The 25,219-nt window shown below is 38.6% G+C and overlaps 1 protein-coding gene across 3 annotated transcripts in view; it reads left to right on the top strand.

The window, feature by feature from the left end:
• Positions 1-25,219, top strand: part of PIK3C2G (phosphatidylinositol-4-phosphate 3-kinase catalytic subunit type 2 gamma) — a 275,977-nt gene that overhangs the window by 42,937 nt on the left and 207,821 nt on the right. For all 3 annotated transcript variants that reach the window (XM_062591246.1, XM_062591238.1, XM_062591256.1), the window contains exons 2-4: positions 12,966-13,723; positions 19,153-19,235; positions 22,718-22,875. In XM_062591246.1, coding sequence (XP_062447230.1) covers positions 13,064-13,723; positions 19,153-19,235; positions 22,718-22,875 — 901 coding nt within the window. In that variant the 5' untranslated portion in view covers positions 12,966-13,063. The remainder of the gene's footprint in view (positions 1-12,965; positions 13,724-19,152; positions 19,236-22,717; positions 22,876-25,219) is intronic.

Here is a 25,219-nt window from a genome sequence, read left to right on the forward strand (position 1 = left end):
CCTTCTACTTGCTGTGTCCTTCCCAAGGGACTTAGGAGGCAGAAAGGCAGTGGACTTAACCAAAGTCACCCAGATGTATTCTCATCATTGTCCAAATGATTTGGGTGGATAGCTGAGCTTCCATGCCTGCGATCGTTTGCGATCACTTACGCCTAACCCCTCTGAGGTTACTAAAATACACATGCGTAGTCTACTTCTTTGATTAGGACTCACTAAGAAGACTTTGTTTTACACAGATCAGTTTTCTTGGGCCTCACTGTGCAAGTTCTGCACGTTTTTGTGAATGGCTTCATTGTTAGAGGTTCCTTCCCCCAACCCCAAATATTTTGCATCAAAGTGAATTATATACCACTCTACCTCTATTGCATCCAAACTAGAAAGGAATGTGTTAATCCAGAAAGGGGATTTGGTAAAAGTACTGTCCCCCTCACGTGCGCACTTGGAGCATTCAGCAAGAACAGCAAGATTTTCTTATATTCTGTGATTGAATTAGGGAGGTGTCAGGGGACTTATTTGAGAGGGAAAGTAAGTAAGAAAAAGGAGCTAGTGTGGAGGTTTGGGGAGAGAAAGGAGAGCCCTTGTGTGGCTTCTGTCCCTCAGTTTAAAATTGTCAGGATATCACTTCTCATCGTAAGGGTTCAAAGGGTTAATAGAAAGAGGCATTTTCATTGCATTGCGCACGCTACCTATGATAGTCTCAGTTTAAACTTTAAAGGACAGGTGAAAAGAGAGAGCGAGCTGAATGCCTGCCTTGTACATTGGAGAAATTGTTCATTCGTGTGAAATGTTGACCTCTGTCATCCTGCCAAGCTGACTGGGCCCTAGGGTGAGCGGCTGCTTGAGTGCTGGTTGCGAAAGTTAAAGCTGCCTGGGGAGTGCTTTAAAAGGACAGTGTCAAGGTTGGTGTACCCCAAATATGACCTATCATTTCTTTTTCCCTCTTACATATATTTGAAAAGTTCATGTCATTCCTTTTCACGTTTTTAAAAACCTTTTCTTCTAAAACAAAATGCTTCAAATGCTACTGAAGGCTAGTGATTAGGAGGAGAAGCTGTGAGAATTCAGTATTCACAGAGTGGCAATGCGGATGTCAGGAGCAAGGAAAGATTCTGAAATACAGCAATGTGTGGGGACTGACTTTGAATTAGATGATGATTAGTAGCAGAGAATTCAAGTTGAAATGGTTAAGGGCTAAATGAAAAAGAGCAAGGAGCATTTTTACTAGTGAAAATATCAGTGCAAATCCAAAGTTAAGTTCAAAAGAAGTTAATTCAAAACCTCTGCTAGTTTTTATTTTAGCAATTTTTGTTCTAGTTGTATGTGCTGACTCTCCTTTTGGAATATAATCAGTTTGTTACGTTTAATCCTTGCCATAAATGAAATATATCCTTCCCTCTTACTTACTTTCTTCGCTTGATGAGCTAATTTAAAACTCATTATGTCAATGCCATTTTCTTCTGTATGATATATGATCCCAACACCCCCATCAGTATTATAACCTTGCTATGCTACTTCCTATAAAAACTCACAGGCAAATATTGTAGCTACTGGAGCAATTTTTAGTTTAACTGGAAAAGAGATGAAAAAATAAAATGTACAAATCGTAGAAGGAAAAAGCAGAGGAAGATGTTAAAACAAATAAAACAATTTTTGCTCTTAATTATGGTGTTTCCCAGGAGATGCAAGGGAAAAAATAAACCCTCGAATTCTGAGCTGTCTGAGAGTTACAGTCAACCATGTTGCCCTACCAGAGTCCAGAGGACCCTCAGATAAAAATGAACATTGTGTAATACGATGCATGATCACAAGAGGGCGACAGGATTAGACACACATCCACTTTAAAATTGACTTCTCCAAACTTTCCAGAGTTAATCCTATTTCCTAACAAGGCTTCTCCATTGAACAGCAAGGTTAATTTCTGATTTACTTCTTGGTTCTTCAAAGCAGAAAAATACATAAAATACCCTGCTATGTTACAGTCTCTTTCCTCTCTCTGAAATATGCTTCCCTCTCTTTGTCCATTTTCCCTGGACAAAATTATAATTCCAGAGCAATAGTTTGCCTTGCCCTGCACCGTGGGACAGGGCCTGGTGCACGTGAGGAGCACGGAGGAAGATCTCGCAGCGACTGATCCAACTTCAGAACTAGAGGAGAGAGGACAGAGAACAGGAAGAATCTGTTGGAGAGCAAACAGGTTCTTCCGTCCCTTGCCAGCCCAAAGTCTGGTAATTCAGGCTGTGCCTTGGGAGTATCATTTTTACAAAAGGTCTTTGAGGGATGTATTGAATTCTAGTACATACTAAGAAAGATGTTGACTGAAGAAAAAAAAAAAACTTTTCTGAGACAAACCTCTTAAATAATAACTTCCAAATTCTATTTCTCCTCATAGCTAGGATTCTTCTTAAATCAAAAGCAGAGCAAAAATACAAGCAGCAATAAAGAAGCTGTCTTGGTTGAAAGACATTCTGCCTCCTGCCAACAAGCCTGTTCAGTGTTTCTCTCTATTACATCCAGCTGTAGCTAATTGTATAGTTATGGTAATAGTGCCCTCCAGAGGAATTTTGAAGGAATTATAATACTCGGAGCTAATTCAAAAGATGTTTTAGACGTGAATGCAATAGGAAAATGGAAGATTATTAAAATGATAAAATACTTGAACCTCAGGGGAGAAAAATCTCAATATCAAAGCTCTTTCAATTTTGCATATGCATTTACATCTAAGAAAAGCATATCCTAGTTAAAATAGGTTTCCTCATAACGTGATAGCAAACACAAAGTTTGCATAACTCTGCTTGAATCAAGGATGTAAAAGTAGATCAACCAAGTGAAGAATGAGATAGCTATTTCTAATTTGCAGTGATAAAGGACATGGACAATGTACTGTAAGTGGGCTCCAGCCTCTATCTAGGCCATCTGGATTTACCCTGTACTTGCACCTGTAATGTAGACATGGCACAATTAATTGAGGCAGTCAGAGCTAAGTGCAGATAGTCAAAGAGTTTTGTGGATGATCTTTATTTTGATCCAAGGGTAAAACCATGCTTATGTTCTCAAATTCCAGTACAGAGCTCTTCTATACTCTGCCTGTGTGTTTATTTACAGTCACAGTAACATTAACATTTGTAGTAATGTGGGATATGATATTTGGACAATACCTATCAATGGTATCATTGACAAGGAAAAACTCTTATTTTGTAGCTCATATTACCAGGATTTTGCCATGGCCTTGCTTTCTGATGCAAATGGCAGTTGATTGTAATATGTTGTGACACTAGCCCTCAAAGGAAGAGCACATTATTGTGGTACAGTACTTTATTTTAGGCCATGTCCTGGAGGACAATATGCAACCTTCTAAGCTGATACCTCAGTACCTGCATGTCAGGTATATTCAGATTCTCTGGATTTTATTTGTATATGGATTTTATTTATTGATAGATTGAAGTCTCTCCAGCTATGGCATCAGATAGAGCCATTCTGAATATTCTGAAACTCTCCTTCCCCTTTATCCTTAAAAAAAAAGAAAAAAAGAAAGAAAAAAAGAAAACAAACCCACAAAATTACAGTGAATTCTGTATTCCTTTGCTTTAAGGCTTGTCTTGGGCTCATGCTCAACTTATATACTGTAGGTTTCCAGTTAGGTGTCCCAACTCAGAGCTCTGCACCAGGCAGCTCCCAAGGTGATGCCACCAGCTCTGGGTGGAGCAGACTGTTTCCAGACTTGGAATCAGATTGATCTGGTAATTTTAGTATTTGCTTAGGAAAGAGAGGAGATGGTTGTGCTACTTGTAGCATGTCTCTGTAATAGGATCATAGCAATCTAAACTCTCTACTTCGTCTGAGTTTCTTACTTTGCAAATGAACCTCAAATGAGATTGAAATGAGCTATACATAGTCCAGTGGTGCAGAGGTGACAGGAGATTGGTGCCAAGTATAGGGAAAATACCTAATCTGAAAACTTCCTCTTTCGCATTTTCTGCAGCAACAGCGGTGGAAAATGTCTCTCTGTTCTTGCCTGCATTTATGTCATCAGCACATAGTGGTTTCAGCTGTTCATGAACTGTAGTGATGGATGGTACCATTTGTTTCTTTTATAGTAGTTATCCCCCCAAGAAAGTATCAGGAAATCACTATCTGTGTAAAGACTAATGAACCTTTTGGATAAGGAGTTTCAAGGGTTTTTGGGTGGGAAGAACTTTGTTGCTTTTGCCTCTCCTCCTTTACTAAATCATTGCTTCCCACATGATCTGATCTCACTCTGAGCAGGGGACTTGTTCTTGGAAGGCATCAGCAAACCACAGAGATCACTGTACAAAGTAACACTGCAGAGTCTGATTCCTTCTCCTCATTTTCCCCTGAGATACCTATACTGCAGCACAGTTTTCTTTTTGCCCTCCCTGCCTAGGCCTTACAGGCTGCCCTCTGATTCACCTGCTCTGCTTAGCTTCTCATGCGAAGCATTATGCTGCTGACTTCAGACTCCCTGCTAGGCACCATTTCATTCCGGCGCTAGAGGAAGACAGAGCAAGGAGGGGAGGCCAGAGGGAGAGAAGCAGAGTAAGGGTTGGTTGGGCTGCCCAAAATAATGCAAGGTGGAACACAAATCAAAGCTATGGCTGCTACAATGTTATCAGTGCTTCTGGTGTCATTTTGTAGTGGGTATGTTTAGAGCTGCAGAACTGCCGTGTTGCGAGTATATCACCTAGCTGCTTTGGGTGCACCTTAGCAATCCATGTCCAGTTAACAGAGTCCTCCTTCCTGCTCCCATGGTTTGTAAATACAAAAGCATCATTACCAGCACCAACTGCAGGCTAGCACAGGACCTGACACAACAGAGAGTAGTTGCTATTGTAAGAATCATCTGTGCAGGTACCATTAGTGGGGAAAGGTACTTTGCAGTGATAGATGAAGCACTGTATTCTGGGCACAGCAGGTATCTGTTTGACAGCCACTGATTCCAGGGCCATGCAAGCACGGTGGTGGGCTGCTGGGATCTTAATTTCACATAGCAGTTTGCACAAATATGTATTATTGCAGGTAAGCAGTACCTTTGCATTATTTATGTGAAAACTCAAGTAAATTATTATTGGCTTTCATGCTGCAGGTAAAGTTTTAATGAAAACAATAATGAATGCTTTGCTGGCATACATAGGCAACCTAAGTATGCAGTCAAATTAGCTATCTCAGCAGATGCTCTATTTCCTGAATTGCATATAAGGAATGATGTTCAGTTGGTTTAGAAATTATATATACACACACTGACTAATTTTTGTAAAAGCCATTTTTTATGCTAAAAGCGAGTGTTTCAATCATACTTTGACCAATTATGATGGCAAAATTAAAATAGGAAGTAAGATGCAAGAAGTTACCAGGCACAAGAATTAGGGAAAATTCAGAAATATTGTATTATTTAAGATGTTGTAGTATTGCAATATGTGCAGTACAGTAGATATAAGCGAAGCATCTTTGTGGAAATGCAAAATTGGACAAAGTTAATAACTATGTAAGCGAGATTTTGTTTTGACCTTAGGATGCCTGTGTTCCTATGCTTGAACAGTTACTAATGTGTTTTCTTTGATAAAGATAGGAGAGCTGATTGAGATGTTAGGCTAGATCTACTCTGGTATAATTCCAGTGGTTTCACTGAAGCTATTCATGTCATCATTAAGAGAAGAGGATTCAGTCCTACTACTTCATCGAAATAATAAGCAAGCTCCTTTGATACTTTCCAGTAGTCACTAAACTGGTATCTCGCATGAACCAAAGGTCAGCTCGCAGCAAAACCAACAAGAGGGACAAGCATGTTTTTATCACCATTGCTCTTTCCCTCTTTTGCAGTTGCTTAGAAGCTAGTTTTAGAGCCCTGCTTGTAAGTTAGGTCCTCTTCAAGGAAATTGTAATATTAACAGCTCCTTTGGGCAACATGGGATCATTCTATCAGGCTGGAATAGCAGAGTCACCTTGGTTTTGTCACCAAGGCTCAAGTTCATCAGGGTAACAGAGCTCTGTGCTTTGAGAGCATTCTCTGTTCTCTTTCTGCTCCAGAAATCCTACAGGGACCCGTGCACAGTGAGCTTCAAGCTGAGAGAATCTCAGAAATGGTGATGAACTAGCTTACTATTTTTTTCATATCAGAAAACTTGCTTTAATTGCTAAGAGAGCTTATCTTAAGGTATGCCAGTATCACAAGACTATTTTATATATATATGTGTGTATATATATACACATATATATATCCCCCCCACATATATGTGTGTACATATTTGTACAGTGTATGATACAAACAGTTTACAGAAGGTCAGCAAACCCTGTTGAGTGCACTGAAATGACAAAGCTGAATTTCACGGAAAGCCATAGAGCAGGCACACTAGAATGAGGAGCTGGAAGGAACAACATAAGAAAACATAGCAGAAAAATCACAGAAGGTAAGAGAAATGGAAGGAAAGAACACCAAATGAAATTTAAAAAAGAGTCTGAACATAGGTTTTGGCTGTAAACACTCCTCAGCTTTGGGAGTGACTTGACTTCTCTTTTTCTGAAGCACTTAAGCTTCTTTCTTGGGTCACCTAATATATATTAGGCTTATACACATATATATTTTGATCTGCCTGCCTGCCTTTAACTCTGTATTTTAGCACAGTAATGAATCTGCTTTGCATTTCAGCATTCATTTTTTTCAGCAATTTGGTCTTTTGAAGCTGGAGTCACTGTTGTTTCCAAAAACAATTCTGTATGCTAGAGCATGCTGTTCCTTTTACAGGATCAAAGTACAAAAGGTGTTCAAATAGAAGGAGAGATTAAAATCCATGGTCTACGTTTGGTTGTGGCTAGCTTTGCAGTCTGTGTGTGCAGACTGTGGAGGTAGTACTTTCACAACAGCATTTTCAAACATCAGGAGGGTGTTGGCAATTTAGTAACTTTGTATATTGTACATAAGTGTCAGAGCCTGTGAGAATATTTTCCATGTAATATAAAATGTATTGTGTTTTTTTCCTCATGGAAAAGTGAACCCCTTCCCTTCCACACACACACTTCCCTTGCTGCTTCTCTTTTTTCCTGATTTATTCTCTGTTAATAAGTAGAAGATGAGGAGTGTTTTCAGAATTTGAAAGTCCTTTTTACCCTTTATAATAAAGGTTGAATCATTTCATTTCATTGTGACTCAACCACCATATTGTTTTGGGTACTTTTATTTTCCTTGCAGTTGTCTTTAGTTCTTTTAAGTAGCATCTACTCTTCTGGGTCTTCCCTAAACAGGTAAGAAAGCATAATTCCTGCTCTGTGAAGCTTGTGAAGTAGAAAGAAACAAAGACCTGTCGCACAAAACCCAGCAACATGGGGGTAGCTCTTAGTCGCATCTTTGTATTACCAGAATTCTTGTTCATCTCTTGCTTAAAAACAATCCCCCCCCCCCAAAAAAAAAAATCTTGCCCTTGATCATTTTTCATTTTCTACCAGCATGTGGAAGAACTCTGTTGTACCTGTGCAGTTTTGCTGATGCTTTGTCACTGCCGTGGTGCAGCAGTACTTTAAAGCACTTATCCAAGAGAAGTGATATTGCGTGCCCCACAAGCAGGGTCTCAGCCATCACGAATCTTTCTCATAAAGGGTAACCTTCTGACAGGGGCCATGTTTGACGGTGGTAATGATAAATATGATAGCATTCCCCATGGCCAGCCATAAAGTTTAACTGCTGTTGTGCCTGCCATGATGATCTCTGTTTCTTGCATCACAGTTTTGGGGAAATGACAGTAGGTGGCACTGGAGAACGGTAACGTGGATTGTCTGGGCTGTTATGAAATGGAGCAGTTTCTTCATTGGCTCTATGTTAAGTGAGGTTTCTGGTCCCACGAATTGCTGAAACACTTTGCTGCACTCCTTTTGCAAACCTGTTACACTTAAAATCGTATCCACATCCCTGCCGTATGGAGGGTGCAGTTCAGGGAAGCTCTAAAAAGCGTGTGAAGCAAGACTGAGAGCACGAGCTTACTGAAAATGCTGTATTTTCTTCTGAGGTGTAAGAGTAACACTTTTATCAGCTCAGTTCAGCTGTGGTTTTTGTCAGAGTTAACTCATACATGGACATTTGCAGCTAACCAAATACATGATGTGTCTTCACCGTTAGTGCAATGTAGACTCCTGCCAGCTGGTGGAGCAGTGAGAGCATCTAACTGAAGAGAGAGAGAGAGACAAGCCAGTAGGGAGTCTCCAGTTTGCTTTGTCTCTAGAGATTATGTCCTAGTGCCAGAAAAAGAGGAGGGGAAGGTTCCTGATAGTTCTATCATGATAGAGAGTTCTAGAGATTTAGAGTAGAAGATGACTCAACAGTTACTGCCTGGTATTTAGATGGGAAACAGAAAGCAGAAAAATAATGACCACCTTCAAGCCTAATTAAAATCCAGAAAACATTCAGGGTTTCCCAAGAAAAATCTTCATAACTTTCTGGAAATCATTATGAGGGGGGAGGGAGACATGTCCCAGCTCTGTTCCCATTATTCATATAACTTTCTGTGTTTGGTTGGGAATATTAATTCTTTCTGCGCACACTGTCTCTGTTTTCTCTGTCCTTTTGTTATGTCCAATCACTGTGAGATGAAGCAACAACATGCAGTTGCTCTGCCATGAGCTCTGAAATGGCAGCTCCCAAAATTGGTGTGTTCCTCTGTTTCAGGATTGCTTCACAGTAATCACTGGTAACGACCACAGTGCAGCATAAATGCCACCAAATAGTTCACAGAGCCAGTTGACATTTTAAGGGTTTGAGAATGTATGAACAAAAATGCATCACCTTTCACCAACTGAAATAAGTTTTGTCTTTGGCTAAATGCTTTTAAATCACAGCAACATCACTGACAGCCTTTGCAGTACTTTGAAGGGCAGAATTTTCCCTATAATGCTTTATCAAATTCTTCCTTTATTTACTTTGTTATCAGATGTAAGATATCTGCAATTGATTATTAACTTTAAATGACTTATCCTAATCTGTTCAGTGTTACTGTACACAAGCTTTTGTAACTGAAATACTGTTTTGTTTAGACTAGCTCCCTCACCCTCTGTAAGGATATTTTCATGCCTGTGACAACTCTGGAGCAGATTAGGATTGGGATTTTGTGTGAATTCTGAATAGCCACTTCAGTCGAGCAGCCTATACCTTTTTAAGGAATGGTATGAAATGTGGAGGCAGATGGTCCCTGAGGGAGCTCCCTCAGCATCGCGCCTGGAGCAGTCTCTGCTGCTCCCTTTTATGGAGAGTCCTGGGCTGCTTGAGTTCAAGGAATATGTCTGTGACTGGTACTGTACTTACTCCAGCTCTTCAGCAGGGCCTCCACAGAGGGGCAAAGGCTTCATCAGTCTTTAGGAAGCATCCCAGTGTAAGGAAAGTTGTCTCCCCTGTTAGACTATCCCAGGTCTACGTCCTCAGGAGCCGAAGCTGGAGGGCCTCTCTGCCATGCAAAGGTGCGTAGCTTCCCTCTCTCCTGTGAGCAGAGCTAAGAGTCGCTGTCAGAGCCTGCAGCCCCAGGGACACACAGACTGAAGCTGCATGAAGGTGGAGAAGGGAAAAATTTCAGAACCCTGCTGTAATGCGAAAGTCTTTCTAAGAGCTGAATCTTCCCAAGCTTTCTCCATGGAGAAATTGTCTTGTTATTGTAAACATGTGTGATACTTGTCCTGTAAGCGTGAGGTCATCTACCATCATGTTAAGAAAAAAGTAAGGTTCCCAAATAACGAGAAGGACAACAGGTAAGGTGTTACCTTTTGATTACTACTTACATTTGAAATTTCCCTGAAGGAAGATGTGGGAAAGAATCATTACCTCAGTAAACCGGTTAAACAGGAAGGAGGGCTTCTGATGAACAAGTTACGCCCTCTTGCTATTGAAAGCACGTAGGTCATTCGAACATGACTGTGAACAGGAAGAAATAGGAGACTATATTCTTCTAACAAATTATGTGTTTCAGGTAAGAGGTTGCAACAGATATTCTTACTGGTTTGCACATGGCCCGGTAGTGTACTTCTGGGTTCTGGTAAAACAAGAAAACAGAGCCTACAGTGCACAGAGCTTTTTTTTGTTAGAACGCGGGTGCATGCTGGAGGAAGGAGAGTGTTTTAGTATACTTGGACATCAGCTACCGTGTTGTGAGCGTTGTGTAATGCTGTCAACTTGTTCGATTTGTATTTAAGAATTTTACAGTGTGATGGGATTGTCTCTTAAAATCCCAGATACCAGAATTATGTGATTATCTGAAAACTTGAGTTGTCATTTAAAAAGAAGAGGAAGACTTCATGGTTCCAGAGGGAGAAAAAACAAACAAACTCCAAAATGTGAATTCAGAAATCATGAGGCAAAGAAAATAAACCTTAAAGCTTAACTTTTTTAAATTATATTTTTGTTTCATTAATTAATTTTGAATTTTATGGGTTGTCAATGCCCTTTACATGATTCAAGTGCAGTAATAGTGGCTGGCAAAGAGCCAAATCCTTTTGTGATGTGTCGATGGTGTTTCAAGAAGGATGAGGAGTTAGCCAAATACAGAACCTAGTCTTCCTGACAGCCCAGCAAGTGAGTGTAATAAGTGAGATTTTCAACATCGTATGTGGAGTCTCCAGTCTAGATGGTAAGTTTCAAATATATGCCTATATAATAGAGATGTGGTACTACAAACAATGCTGTACATATTCTGCTATTTAACTCAATCTCCTTTTGCAGCGGTGTGGACTTGGAGAGGACCCTGCTGTGTTACATGGTCATCTCATGTGGACTTCTGTTTCCACTGAGAAAAACAGGGGAGCAGAATACAGAGGCGACACTCCTTCCTGCCCTTGGCACTGTACCTAACCTGCCTTCAAAGAGCACTAGACAAGCAATATTTCTGAAAAGTATGGAGAGTACAGGAGATAAACATTCATATATAGATAGATGGAGGCGGTGTGTGAGTGCAAACGTTTGTCTGAGAAAAGTGGTGCTACACATAAAAGCCTTAATGGTATAATAACCAGGACTAGCTCTCAGACATTTACGTATCATTATGGTATCACAGAACATGTTTAAATGGCAAAGAAAATATTTTTGAAACAGTTTAAAGTGTGTTAAAAGTGTTGTGTTCTCTGTACCTCTTCTATAGGCTTCTGTGTATCCATTCTTTATTAGGGAAGGTGAGACTGGAGGGAGTGATCGTTCTTTTCACTTTTATTTTTTTCTGAAACATTCTAATTTTCAAGGAAAAAAGGGAGTAAAAATTTTCTCTTTTGATTTAATGGAAATATTCTTTCTTCTTCTTTTAAACACCTGCAGTAGAAATTGGGAGTAGAAGTTGTAAATGAGGGCAATATAGTTAAAAAAAAAAAAAGTTATTTCTACCTTTATTCATCTTTTTTTTTTTTTTTTTTTTTTTTTTTTTTTTTTTTTTGCAAAAGAAAGGATGTCATATTGGTCCAAAAAACGGAGTGAAAGGGAGGATTCACTCTGAGGGAAGTGTGCAGGATTTGGCTTGTTATTTGTAAGAGGAGTCCAATGTGCAGAGCCTCAGTCAGAGTGGTATGTATCATTTTGACTATTTGGCTTATTGCAGCTTCCCAAATGCTTTTTTCAACACAGCCAAATCAAACTGAAGCACACAGCATGTGAAATCACTGAGTAGAGTGCTTGAAAGAGTAGATGGGAATAACTTGGAGACTTAATTTCAGCCTATTTAACATTTCATTTCTCTTTTCTGACCATGGGTGACAGGAGCCTGTGTCACCTAGAGTATGATTTCAAATAAAACAGAAATAAATAAAGCTGTGGTGAATACCTTCTGCTGTAATATAGATTTTCATTGCAAGATGCTATTATCTAAGCTAATACAGTATAGATCTTGGGGACATATTGGAAAAGCTATTTGTGATTGCTTTAGCAATATCTGAGAACACTTTTCATCTCAGTAGTATTTTTTTTTTCTGTTAGGGAATGCACTTTTTTACTAAATCATTAAAAAAAAAAAGTTTCTTGTATGTGATAAAGTCCCCAGCACAATTATGTGTGTTGTGTGGTGCTGCTGTTCCATGCCTTTTCTGGTTTTAGGCTACATCTGTGCCAGTAAATTGAACAGGCCAGGGCCTTGAGGGCAGGCAACACAGAACCAATCATATCCATAGAGCTCAACTGTCTTCCTAGGAAAGGTTGCCTTGTACCTACTGGGAATAATATCCAGTACATGCTGTCCATCTGAACCATGCCTAGGAGAGAATGACTTGACAAATGCCAAAATCATATCAGGAAGCGTGCTTATAACAGCATGAATGATGCTAAGCCACTGCAGGAGCACATGGCTTGCCCTGTTAATCTACTCATAAAGATAAAACTTCAGGCCTTGAAGGTAAATTGGTTTTATAAAACAAAAGAAAAAAAGCTGAAAAAGGTTTATATTTATTTTGATTTCTATGCTAAGTTCAGTCTTTGTGGGTGTTCTTTGAATATTAAGTGGAGAGGCAAGTCTTCTCTGTTTCATCCCTTTCTTTCACTTAACCTCTTTCTTCACCTGATTGCACTAGGATAAAAAGTGGTAGAGTATGAGGACATTTTCACAGACAGACACAGAAAAGACAAGGGAACATGAATAAAACTTCAGTTAAGGTGACATTCAATATGAAGTTTTGCTACATGCTGGTTTTGGAATCTTAGAATGAGTGTGCTATAACGGTGTAAAATAATGGGAATAATAAGGAAATTTTTTTCTTAATGATCATGAAAACTAGTATTTTAGATCAATTGTTCCATCCACCTTTTCAACATTATTTAGAAATCAGAATGAGCGGAGAAAATTTTAAGGCTGAAAATGAGGATCAGGTGAAAGAATGTTTATTCTTCATATAAAGAAAATCTTTACACCCTATGGAGAAAGCTCTAAAGTGAAGAATATGCAAGTGTATCTAGCTTTCCACTTGCAAGGTTTTTTTTGGTTTAACTTTTATTCTGTTCTTTGTTTCAGTGCGTATGCAGCTCCAGTTCCGAAGCAATACCCTTTTGACCTTGGAACTATTTTAAAACTCCCCTGAGAATAAACAAGACTGAAGAAAAGAATGAGCTATGGCATACTTTGGGAGAGTGCCTTTCTCACACGATGAATTTCGTGATGGACAGGCTGAGGACCAAGCTTCTTATTCAATGTATCATTCTGAATCTGCTGGACAGGTCAGTCTGGGATTTGATCAAATAGTTGATGAAGTCAGCAATGAAATTTTTTTTTATGGTTCTTCACATTTACATCATCCCGAAGAAAATTTTTTCGTGGCAGACATCTTTGATTTGAATGTGCCGGAGCAGCAGTTATGTGGTCAACCTCCAGTCACTTGTGGTGAACTTTACCCTGGACATCCTTCATCTCACTGGCATGAAGGCACAGTGACACCAGTGATTGGCTTCAGATCTTCCGTTCTATCTGATTACAGAAATATCTCTATGGTGGATTCCTACTCATATAGTAAAGAAAGAGAAATCTACAGAAGGAACAGTGTAATTCCAGCCGCATATGTGTTTGATTCAAATGTGGAGAGAGGCAACAAAAATCTGAGTTTTCAGATAGGCTTTGACAATGTAGTTGCTCAATATCCTATCTTTTTGGACAACTATCCATTTGGACAAGGAGTGAGAGATGAAAGCGGACATGGGGAAGCTTGTTCAACTAACAGTTCAAGAGGATTAAACATAGGACCCATCTGGCCCAGCAACTCTGGGTGCAACAGAGAGGTATTTACATTTTTTGTTCTTGATCCTAGTTGCCTGTGTCCTTGCACTTTGCATATTTACTCACACTGATGAAGCATTGATTAGAAACACTTCATTTAAGGACCTGATGAAAGAGAAAGCATTTGTACCTTGGGGAATGAAAACCTTTTTGTTCTGTGGAGCAACTGTGAGACTTTTTATTTGCTTCAGTGGCCTTTGAATTTAGTCTTTGCTCCCTGCGAAGATACAGGAAAGAGACAGGTGTATTTTCAATTAATTGTGCAACTTTTGATTTCTTGGCAGTCAGTATTTCCTGTAGTATTTTTATATGTTTACAAGAAGGATGCCCTCAAACAAACAGTACATGATTAGTAAGAGAGATTTATGCAGCACGAAAACCTCCAAACATTCTCTTTGTTTGATTCTAATATCAGAAGAGAACCCAGCAGACCATAAAAAATCACTTTTGAAAGGAAGATGTCTGCTCTGTCTAGCTAATGAGGATTTTTTACTGGCAGAATCTGTGTTCTACCTGATCCATGTTTTACCCAATTTATACTTAAAGTGTCAACACATCTCTGCCGTCTACCCATGAGAAAGATTTTACTTCATTTTGAAGTAGTAGGGCCTGTTCCTCACCTAGTATAAAATAGAGCGTTTTCATTTACTTTAACAGAAACTTGCCAGTTCACAATCTAGATTCTCAGACAGTGTGGTCTAGAATGCTCCAGTAGTTTAGAGTATAACCAGTAATGTGCTTTTTAACCATGACAATTAGTTGACTCATTGAACCATACAGCTACAACAGAAGGAGAAGCACACAAATGTAGAATTTTTGAAAGAAAATATAACATTTCTATGATCTTAATATCTATCTGATCCGATATCAAACCTGAGATTCAAAATAACAATACGTTACGCTGGATTTGTTCTTCTGTTGAGCCAGATTATCTCTGTATGTCTAGTTTGGCTGACATATCCTGATCCTGAGGGAGATGGCATACTGTGACCTGCCTTCACCCTATTATGCTTGCAGTTATGTGTGCATATATAATTCTTTTTTAAAAATAAATATGCCTACTGTAGCTGTGGAAGCTGGATCCCATAGCATACACTCTGTCTTTAGCTGTCTTTCTGAAGCAAATACTTTATCTGTTTTTGACCCCCTTCTATCAGGTGTCCATGACTCCATTTGTGGCTTTGCAGTTTTTATTAACTATGTCTTCCATGACTCCACATCTCTTTCTGATATTATATTTCTCCTCATTTTCCTCTTCTTTCAAAATCTTGTCATAGGGAAAGAAAAAGAAAAATGATAAATCTTCTTTCCTCTTGTCCTTGCTAGCATTCTGAATCATTATAGGAATCCTTAAATAGCTCACAGGATACCTCTGCACCATAAATACTGAAAGGCAATTTTGGCTCATGTTCTACTTTTAGTTCCCAGAGATCACAACATCTTAAAGCAAGGAGGAAGAGACATCTGATTGACTTGTTTCTGTGGATAGGGAGAACTGCATATACAAACATAAAGAAAGGAGAAATGGGAAAATAGGAGAGAATTAATTTGTAGCAGAAAAATCATTGTGGTCACAGGAATTCCTTCATGGAGACACAAGCTATAACAGGACAGAAAGAGAGGCAAGGGGCTGGCACTTGCCTTGAGACAGTAAGAGAGGGAAAATAACAGCGAAACAAAGTTCAGAGAGGAAAGGGTGAAAAAGCCTGGGAAGAGGTAACTCATTGCTACTGGGCTAGAAATTTTGGAGAAGATGAGAGGGGCTGAGATGGATAGGGTTTATGCTGAGTTTGGCCATCAGAATGGCTGGAAAAGTGGATCACGAAAACAGGAGAGAGTAAGCAGAGACTGGTGAAGCCCAGGTCAAGTGAGTGATGCATCTGAGTAGTAGGAGATGTGAACCACAGCAGTAGACTAGATGAAGCAGAAAGGGTGCTGAAACATGGAGCTTAGCATTCAAATAGGTCATAATTATGCAAGCTGAAATAGTCACATTAATGAAATCAAGATATAAGAAATACAGGTTGTCATTATGATCCTTAACTCCTGGATGCAGTTGTATGGCCCTAGGCTTTATTTAATACGTGCTGTTCAAAATATGTCCTGTGAAATAAGGCAACCTCATTAATTTTCTGCGGGCTTGTCACCACTAGAACAGATGTTCAAAAACATTAAGAAGCTGTCTTCATAACATCTCTGTAAGAAGATATTTTTTTCTCTGTGTTAGAAGGAAAACTAAAACATAATCTAAAAAATATCCATTAGCTTTGACAGCTCCATCTAACATACCGAGGATCTAATGTTTTCAGAATAGCTAGCAAGATTCACTTCACAAAAGTCTTTCAATTACTGGCTTCCATTGCTGCAGTGAGTAGTCATCACACTGAACTTTAGGATTTCAGTTTGGGCACTCCAGAAATGAGGAATACACAATTGATGCTCATATTTGGGAAGCATGGTTCATTTGATTTGATTAGCATCATGTAAGAAATCTGTGGATGGGCAAAAGAGAGATTCTAATATTCTAGGGCTGCACTCTGCTACTTTAACCCTGACATCATCAGTTCTCTCTATATGGAATTCCTTGTCTCATTCACTGCACACTTTTCAGATCTTTCAGACAGGTAGAGGCTGGGATCCTGTAGAAAAATAATGTGTAATCGTATAGTTAGTATTTTACCTTTATACACAATGGGGAGGAGTTAAGGTTTCTGGACACCTGAAAACCATAATGACAAAACCAAATATCCATGTATTATCTCAGCTGCGTGATTCGTCAGCGGAGTTGGAGCTATATGTCTATTACGTATACCTCTCATACCAGAACTGACCTGAGTTACTATTAGCTATGGCATATTAATGCCCTCTGCATAAACTAGCACCAGTCTACAGGATGCCTGTTTGTCACTGGGACTCACTGAGAACTGCTGACAGCAAAGGCACAGTGAGACTGACAACTCCTGTATTCAGGTCCCTGTTCTGCAGGAGAGGGTCAGGATTCCTGCTTCATCTCTCAAGCCCTTTTTCCTGTTGCTTAGTAATTACTTAACAACATCCTTCTTGAAGCTGTGGATTTGAGGCTACGTACCTATCTCCTCTCAGCCTTTTCTGTCCTGCTTTTCAGCCCTCTCCTTGCTTAATCTCTTTCTGTTCATCCTTCCTGAGCTACCAGTTGCTGTTTCACTCTCTTCTTATCTTTTTCTTCCCATCCCATTTGATGTCTTGTCCCAGCCTCTTTTTTTTTTTTTTTTTTTTTTAACTGTGGCCTGTTTTTTCTTAACTTCTCATTTATTCAGTGCTCTCTTTTCCATGGTATACCTGGATAAATTTGTAAAACGTTTACCAGAAAGAGTGGGGGGGGGAGGGGATGGAATAGAACCAGAGACCAATTATCCTCACATTTCAATCCCCTAGTGTGATTACTTGTCAGCTAGCTGTTGCTGGCAGCTAGCTGTTGCTGGCTTAGTATTAAAACCAACCTAGTATTAATGACTGTTTGTTATTAGTGGCAGATTGTGTTTTTCCTTGAATTTGTTTTCAAAAGTATCTGACTTTCATTCATAAAAAAATTTTAAAAAGATTAAAAACAACTTCTAGGGTGGATGCAGACATGCAGTGTGGGCCATTTCTACAAGAACTGTTGAAAATTTGGCAAGATCAAAACAAAAGAACAAGGAGTTATAATATTAATGCAACTGGAAACCTGGGCTGCAGCATCCTTCTTGAAGCCTCTGCCATGTTAAGGACAATTCTTGCAGCCTGTGAGGGAGACTGTGCCATGTGGCACCTCACCACCATCACTAGGCAGTCTTCAGTAAAGATTCTGGGCTCCCTTTGTGCCCTTGCTGCAACTCCTGCCCTAACTTTCTTAGCTGTCTATGCTGTGCTCTGGGAGGTGTCCTCCTGCTACTGGTTAGAGTTCCTCCACAAGCAGCAGTAATGCCTCTTTGCACTTTTTCTAGTTTAATTCCTTATCTGGAATATAGATGACTAGCATTATACACAGCATCCCACAAGAAGACTTCCTAGAGCCTCGTAAAAATATCTTTTTGTGCAAGTATCTGCCTCGATATGTGTGTGACCAGTATTTTTTTCTTTTTTTTTAATGACTGCATAATGTTGCGAGCCCATTCGTGTTATCAGATCATTCATCATTTTTAAGTAGTGAGCCTCTATCAGGAAGTCTTTTTAGTGCCTACTGTAGTTGTGTTACAAAGTAGTTATCTAACAAGAGCGGAAAAAAATAAAATATTAGAGTTCTTATTCTTTCCAGTGACTATTGAAGGACCTTCTGTAAATAACTTTTAGGCAGTTCTTAGTATCAGAGCCTTACAGCCTATGAATTTCTATTACTGAATTTAATTTCATTTTATTATTTCAATCCTCAAGGTTATCCACTGTCTTCCTACTAGGCATTCCAATTTTTCCTTGTAGTGATGTTGCTTCCTTATTGTCTTTAATTTCATTAGAACCTTTCTAGTTCCCTCTCCACAGCTTCCAGCTGGTCTTTTATCTTTTATACTTATGTCACCTTCTAAATTGTGACTAATAATTTCCGAACCACAAACTTTTCAGATACATTGCATTTCTTTGACCAGAAAGAATGTGTTGTTATTATTAAAATGGCAAAACTCCATCTTGTACCAGATCTCTGTTTCCTCTTATGTGTCACCTCATTAGTTGTTCCTCTTTCTGAAGGGGTTTGATGTTGGTTTCAGTTGGGTCTTGAGTCAGAATGTCTGTGAGTGCAATGTAGAATGGGCTTGCAGATATGGTAATATTAAACCCTTTCCTGGAGGTAACATTCTCACTGAAGCGTACTGTGGCAAATAGACAAGATAGAGCTTTGGCCCAAAATAAAAGCTAAGACCTGTTCTCTCAAAGTTGAAAGCAAGCACCCAGGAATCTTTCCTGTTCAGACAGAATACACTGGCTTCCTGTTGTCTTTCTTATGGACTTACCTGAGAGGTTTGTGGAGCTTGAGGGAATCTTGAGCTTCCTGCAAGGGCAGAAAGGGAGAAGTTAAGAATTAAAACTCACTGCAGCATAAGCTTCATTTGTCTCTTCTCCCTTTTGTAAACTAAGCGTATGTCTTTTGCATTTAGAATCACTTGCAGTCTGACACTAGGTGAATTTTGAAAACTTTGTGGGGAATTTCTTATGTTTTACAAGGAGGGGAAGAAAAAAATAAATAAATCCTGGGCAGATGATGCTTTGTGACTTTCCATTTTATCTCTGTAAGCATGAAGAGTGCAGTCAAAATCCATGCGGTTATTTGTGCTTATTTGGAGCTCCATCATGTCCATGAAGCAGTGATAAGGTATGGTTAGTTCTCATGGAACCAAATGCAAGGTTAACCTTATGCTCATTCTCTTTCTGTTATCTAAATAACTAAGCTCTGTTTCTTCTGGTTTCTTTTTGGTATTTTCAGCCTGCAGGTTGGTCTATCCAGCTGGTTGAAGCGAATCAAGGGAGTAATGAAAACACAGTTGCTTTTTGCAATGCAGTGGGAAAGTAAGTAATGAAAAAAACTTTACTCGACCAACTGTCACATTTTCCATATTTATATTAATTGTATTGGTTATCCCTGCATTCCTGAACACTGCCATAATTCCAGTATATCTTTAAATATGGGAAGACTCCTAATTTTGGTTTAAAGATTAAAATCCACAAAGGAATATTAATTCTGAAAATATTTTCTCCCTTCACTGTCCCTTTTATTATTGACAAGTACATTTAATTCTTCAGTATTCGTGGAGTTTAATGTATGAAACCTAAGATCTGTTTTCTGTCACTTTCTTGGACAACATTAATGCATGTGTAGTTTGGAGAAGGAGAAAAACAAGACAAGAATTGCTATGTACTGTGATGATGAAAAGTTAGATTTGGCATGTGAAAAAAAATTCCTTTAATTACTGTTTACCATTACAGTTAATAGTGTGGCTTAATGGGATTGAACATTTTTCACTTAATCTTCACAAAAAGAAATTGTGCTCAAATCCAAGAGCCATAAGAAATGCAGGACTTGAGACCATCTGTGCAACTTCATTGCCTTTTGTATGTATTCACTGATCACACTAGCAAGTCATTACTACAAGTGCATGCATTTTTCCCCCTCAAAAGTAGATGAAAAACGGAGTGCTGCTTTTTTTTATTTAATTAGACTTTATTGAACTGACTGTACTCAAGGTCAGCCAACTTACTTCTCTCAAAACAACAAAAAAAATCTAGTTTGGTATTGCCCTGAAATTAACAGTGAATATATTTTAGCTTCATACAGCTACATATGTAGATAGTCAGCCTCCAAACACTCTCATTCGTACAGTCTCAGTTTTTTTACACGGTTCATCAGGTTTTACCCCAAATATTCAATTCTAATAACATCAGATACTTGAAGGCATATTCCATATGGCAGACTACCTTTCAGATATTCAGATTTCTGTGTCCAAACATTCTACTTTTAGCTTCGTGCTCGAATTACAGGCTATTGATTCCTTTTTTGTTTTCCCTGAATAAATGAGTTGGTTGTTTTATTAAGCCATTCCTGTTTTGCAATCACTTGTTTTGTGTACTTCAGTAGCACATATTCTTTTAAAAAGAAAATGAAAAGAAACTATGCTTTTCTTCCATCAAAAAAGAAAGCATTCTCAGAAGAAAATGTTACAGTAAAGAAGAGACCAAGAAATCTCATTGATTTGCAAAAAACTAACCCATTCAGTCTTTGTGAAGGACCATCCTTCTAGGTCCCAAAGAATCTCAATAACTAGCAATTTTTTACATCAGAGGCAAGATACATAATTCTAACTCTGTCATGCAAACTTGCAGCTCCAGCATGTAGCTCGAATAGAAACCCATTATGTTTTTCTGCAGGTAGTATTCATAGAGGTAACAATCTATAATTGAAACATTTCATTGTACAGACATGCAACTTTAAAGCAGTTTTCAAAACCCCTTTATCAGGTTTTATTTACAGTTACGAGCATAGCTGTAGCAGAATGGGTGGCTTTAGAATACATCTTGAAGTCAGATTAATACCAGAGGAAGATGCCAAACTGATGGTCTTGGGGTTTGATACTTCAAAATACAGAGTTCCTCCAGCTTCTGCTGACTTCCGAGACATGCTGTGAATTGCAGAGGAAAACGCAGCATTGTGAAAGAGCAAGTCCCTCAGAAAGTTGGTGCTTTTTGGATGTGCTGAATTGTTGCAACATAGAAGACAAGTGGCACAAGATTTTCTTCACATAATACTTCTGTAGTACTTCAGCCATGCTATGGGATGCCTAACTTCCAAAATTCTTGTTATGTGAGATGCAAATGTTTTGCCCAGCAGTTCAGGCGAGAAGTCCATTGGTTCCTTGAAAATAATATGTGTCCATAAACAAGCAACACTTTCTGGAACTAAAGGCATTTTTGTCTGGAAGGCATAAGAAAGAAATTTTGGTCTCCAAATTATCCTAGAATACAAAAGGGTGGAAGGGGGATAAGAGGAGGTGCATTTAATTTTGAAATAACTACCAGCAAGTTGAGAGGGTAATTCATGCTCTGCATGTGCACATGTCCCATTAATTTGCTGCTAGAGAAAGGGTAGTGAAGTTTTCAGTCTTATTCAGTTCTTGGTCTTTCCACAGAAATAGGTGATAGCGGAAAGCTTTATGTGCACCTTGCTCACAAAGGAAATAGGCTGACACCAACTACATAGGTCACCAAAACAGCTGCTGTAGTATAATGATTTTTTACTATAAGTATAAATCTATCTCATGTACTGCAGGTATTGTCAAGCCTCATTTCCTCTTACTCCACTGAAACATCATGCCCCCTGGCTTTTTATTATAAAGAATGGGCTGCTTCATTGGATTATTAATTTTGGAAGCCCAGATTTTTTTTCCTCCTCTTCTCATGCTATAGAAATACATGTCAAAAGAGGAGTTTGTACTGTTGTTTAAGAGCGTGGGGAAGCAGCCCTGAGGCAGGAGGTAACATAGTAATGAAGAACTTTGTGAAAGAACTGTGGCACAAAATACACTGTAATCAGAGATCTTATAAAGTGCTGCCAACTCAGAAGCCACAAAATGCTGCTTGAACTAACAAACAAAAAAGAATGCAATATGCTTAGTGCAGGATGTTTGAATTTAGCTACTAAAATATTCAGGCCAATTAGTGAAATGTAAAACCTCAACTGGTACAATATGTACTCCCTTACCTGCAGCTGTGAAGTCTATTTGCTTAAAAAGCAAATTTAAGCTCAGCTGACAGCCTTTAATACCTGTGACCAGCATTCATCAGGAAATGACACCTCAGGGAGAATTCGTTTCTGCAAGTTTGTGGTAATTGGAAGGAGGAGGGGTGATATATTTTATAGGAAATGGTATATAAGATCAGAGGACCTCAGTGACTGTAACAGTTATTGTCCTCTAAAGCCACTTGCTTAAATAACCAGTGTCTAAGTAATGAGGATTTCAAGCTGGATCCTAGTGCTGGGTGAAAATAGGGACATAAAATTTCACAAAGAAAGCATGTTCCTTTATTCATTTTGACCAGCTGTACTAGTCACAGCTGTCTGTGCACGTGCTCTTGGCTTTGTGGTACAACTCTGTTATTTAAGTGTATGTTTGAGCACCCTGATAGCCACTATGCTTAAATTATTCTCATCACACTACACTGAAGTTTGTGTCTCAACATCTTTTGGCTTCACTCAGGTCAGGCTTAGCAGTGATCCTGTGAAGTTCATGAAGATTCTAGTTATGATTTCCCTATTAAGTAAAATAAATAGGTGTACATACATTAAGTGATCTCACTAATGCATCAAAACAAAGTCTAGGTTGCTGCTATTATCCCCTCTGTTTGCACAAAATATATGGAAAATATATAAAAAATATATAGAAAGCTAACAGCTTTCTATGTGCTGTTGCTATTGCAGTATTTTTGTTTTGTTCTTGTTACAAGAGAGCTGAAATATGTATCTGTTTAGACTTAATTTTATTGTATGTTCTCCCCAGAATAAGAAGTGCCTATCCTGCTTATGACTTAAAGACAAATACTGGGAAAATCTGGAGTGTCACAACAAGGTTCCCAGACCACATCCTTGGCAAATCAAAATTCAGAATCAGCATTTGGACAGATTCTTCACCATATCCACTGCTTATTACTCAAAATGGTAAGTGATTGAGATTTCCATAGCTTCCACAATTCAGTTCTGCTGAAGTGATAACATATGTTATTTGAAAAGACACTTGGAGAGTAAGCTTTATGTATTAAGTGCATTTTTTGTCATACATGTTTGAGATATTTGCTGTAAAGTTAAAATCACATTAAATATCAAGCTTATGGCAACTTTTGCTAAGGTATAGATCTATACTTTCTTTAATCACAGTTGGCAGCAATTCCACCAGTCGCAAATGGAAGCACTCAGACTTTGATTCAAAAGATATTTAAGTATGTGCCTAACTTAAAACATATGGATTGTCGCCCTATAGTCGTAGGACTTTTCACATCCTTGAGTCTATTGCTGAATCCAAGGCTTAAAAGAGTCTGTAGTTTCTAAGACTGTTCTGCATCCAGGATTGATGACCAGGTCAAGGGAAGTATGTATTGGTTATAAGTTGAAGCAAGAGAAGTTCTGACTGTATATAAGAAAAAAGAGAATAATTAGGCATTGGAACTTATTGCCCGCAGAGGGTGTGGAGTCTCTGTCCTTGGATGTTTTTGAGATCTGACTGGTCAGAACCCTGAGCAGCCTGATCTGAATACGTGTTGATGCTGCTTTGAGCATGAGGTTGGAGTAGATGGACCTTCTAATGTCCCTCCCAACCTGAATTATTCTATTGCTAATGTCTGTGGGAAGCTGCCATTGCCACAGTGGATGGTGTATCTGTGGTGAATGGGAGGATCTTGGATTCCAGTTCCAGTAATCTTTATCTGTTAAACTACAAACAGAAAAACAAACGAAATTAAATATTTTTTTCTCCCCTTCTCTTCCTGTGTTGTTTCATTAAGTGATAATCTCTTTTTATGAATCTTTTCTTTGGTTATTGAGGAATTATTTGGCTGTAACATACTCAGTTTTGATGGGTTGAAATCTGAAAGTGCAAAGCTCTACAGAATGTCAGCATGTATTTAAAAATTTGTTCTCAAAAAACAGTCACTAAGACTTCCACATTTACTCATCCAAGTTTGATTATTTGTATTGGGAGCATCTACATCGTTATTGGAAAGCCTGGCAAAGCGGTAATTTTAATAGCCTTGAATCTTTATTTTCTGGATTCCATGAAATCAAGGTCCCCAAATCTCAGGACACTCTGAACAGAAGGTGGTATTCCCTGCACTATGTCAGTTAGGCAAAGGATCTGCAAAGGACCTACAGTGATGTTCACCTGAACACAAAATCTTAACTACTGGCAAATATTTTGTCCTGTAGCATCATTTTACCTTATAGGTTGTTCGAAGTATTTTCTGTATAACTTTATTTACAAAAACATCTTAGAAAGCTGAGCTGATTCCAAAGCAAATGTAAGGAACAATTCCTATCCTAAATTTGCTGACAGGCTAAATAAACAGTGGGATGCATTCGAAGGCAGGAGGGAGTACACTGTTTTTGCCCCATCTCGCATAAAAAGCAGAAAGAACTGTTAGGTCATGCAAAAATGCATGGCAGAGCAAGAAAATAAAAATGAATCTATGGAGTGCAAATGAATGATACTGGCAAGTTTCAGTTTTTTACAATGAGTAACCTGAGCAAAGTGCATGTTGTAATTTTAATTCAAGATCCTGTGTCATGTCCCTTCTTCTGCTGTGTGTAAATTTTGCAAATAAACATTGTAGTTTATATGCCAGCTATAAAGAGTTGCTTAAACAGCAAGTTGTCAAAAGGAAACCAACTCTTTTTATTTCAGTTTGGTTTTTGTCATCCCCTTCTATCCCCCACCCCTAATTGTTGTTTGTTCTGTGAATATCATAGTCATAGTATCCTAAATTTCCCCTCAGAAACAATTTGGCATTTCTTGGTTTGTTCTAAAATAATGGCATAGCAAATTTGGACCAGATTTGCTATTATGAATTTTCTACTCTTGGCTACTCTGGCTATTCATAACACCATTAAACCCAGCTAAACTGTCTGGTTAGGCTTAGTTTGCAGCTGCTGTCTGAATCTGGAGCGATGCAAGTTGGTCAACATGGAATTGTGATTTTTGTGCTTATTTTGGAGGGGATTTTTATTCGAATGTCAATACTTCTCACTTTTATGACAGAAAGTTCACTTAAAGGTTGTAGTAAAAGCTTGGACTTTAATATAGCCGTGACCACTGATTTTGCAGCAATTAAGGGATAAAATGAATAAAAAAAAAAGAAAAGGAAAATCTGCTTTGGCTTTTCTGTTGTCAGATAAAAACAATAAGGTTGCCTGAAAATTCTGGAGGAAGTCAAGACCAAATCCAGCATTGCAAAACCACCTCGGTGCATTATGTGCCTACTTTTCACTGAAGAATCAGGTATTGTCCCCTCTA

Source organism: Rhea pennata, chromosome 1, assembly GCF_028389875.1.
Source record: "Rhea pennata isolate bPtePen1 chromosome 1, bPtePen1.pri, whole genome shotgun sequence".
Classification (NCBI taxonomy): Eukaryota; Metazoa; Chordata; class Aves; order Rheiformes; family Rheidae; genus Rhea; species Rhea pennata.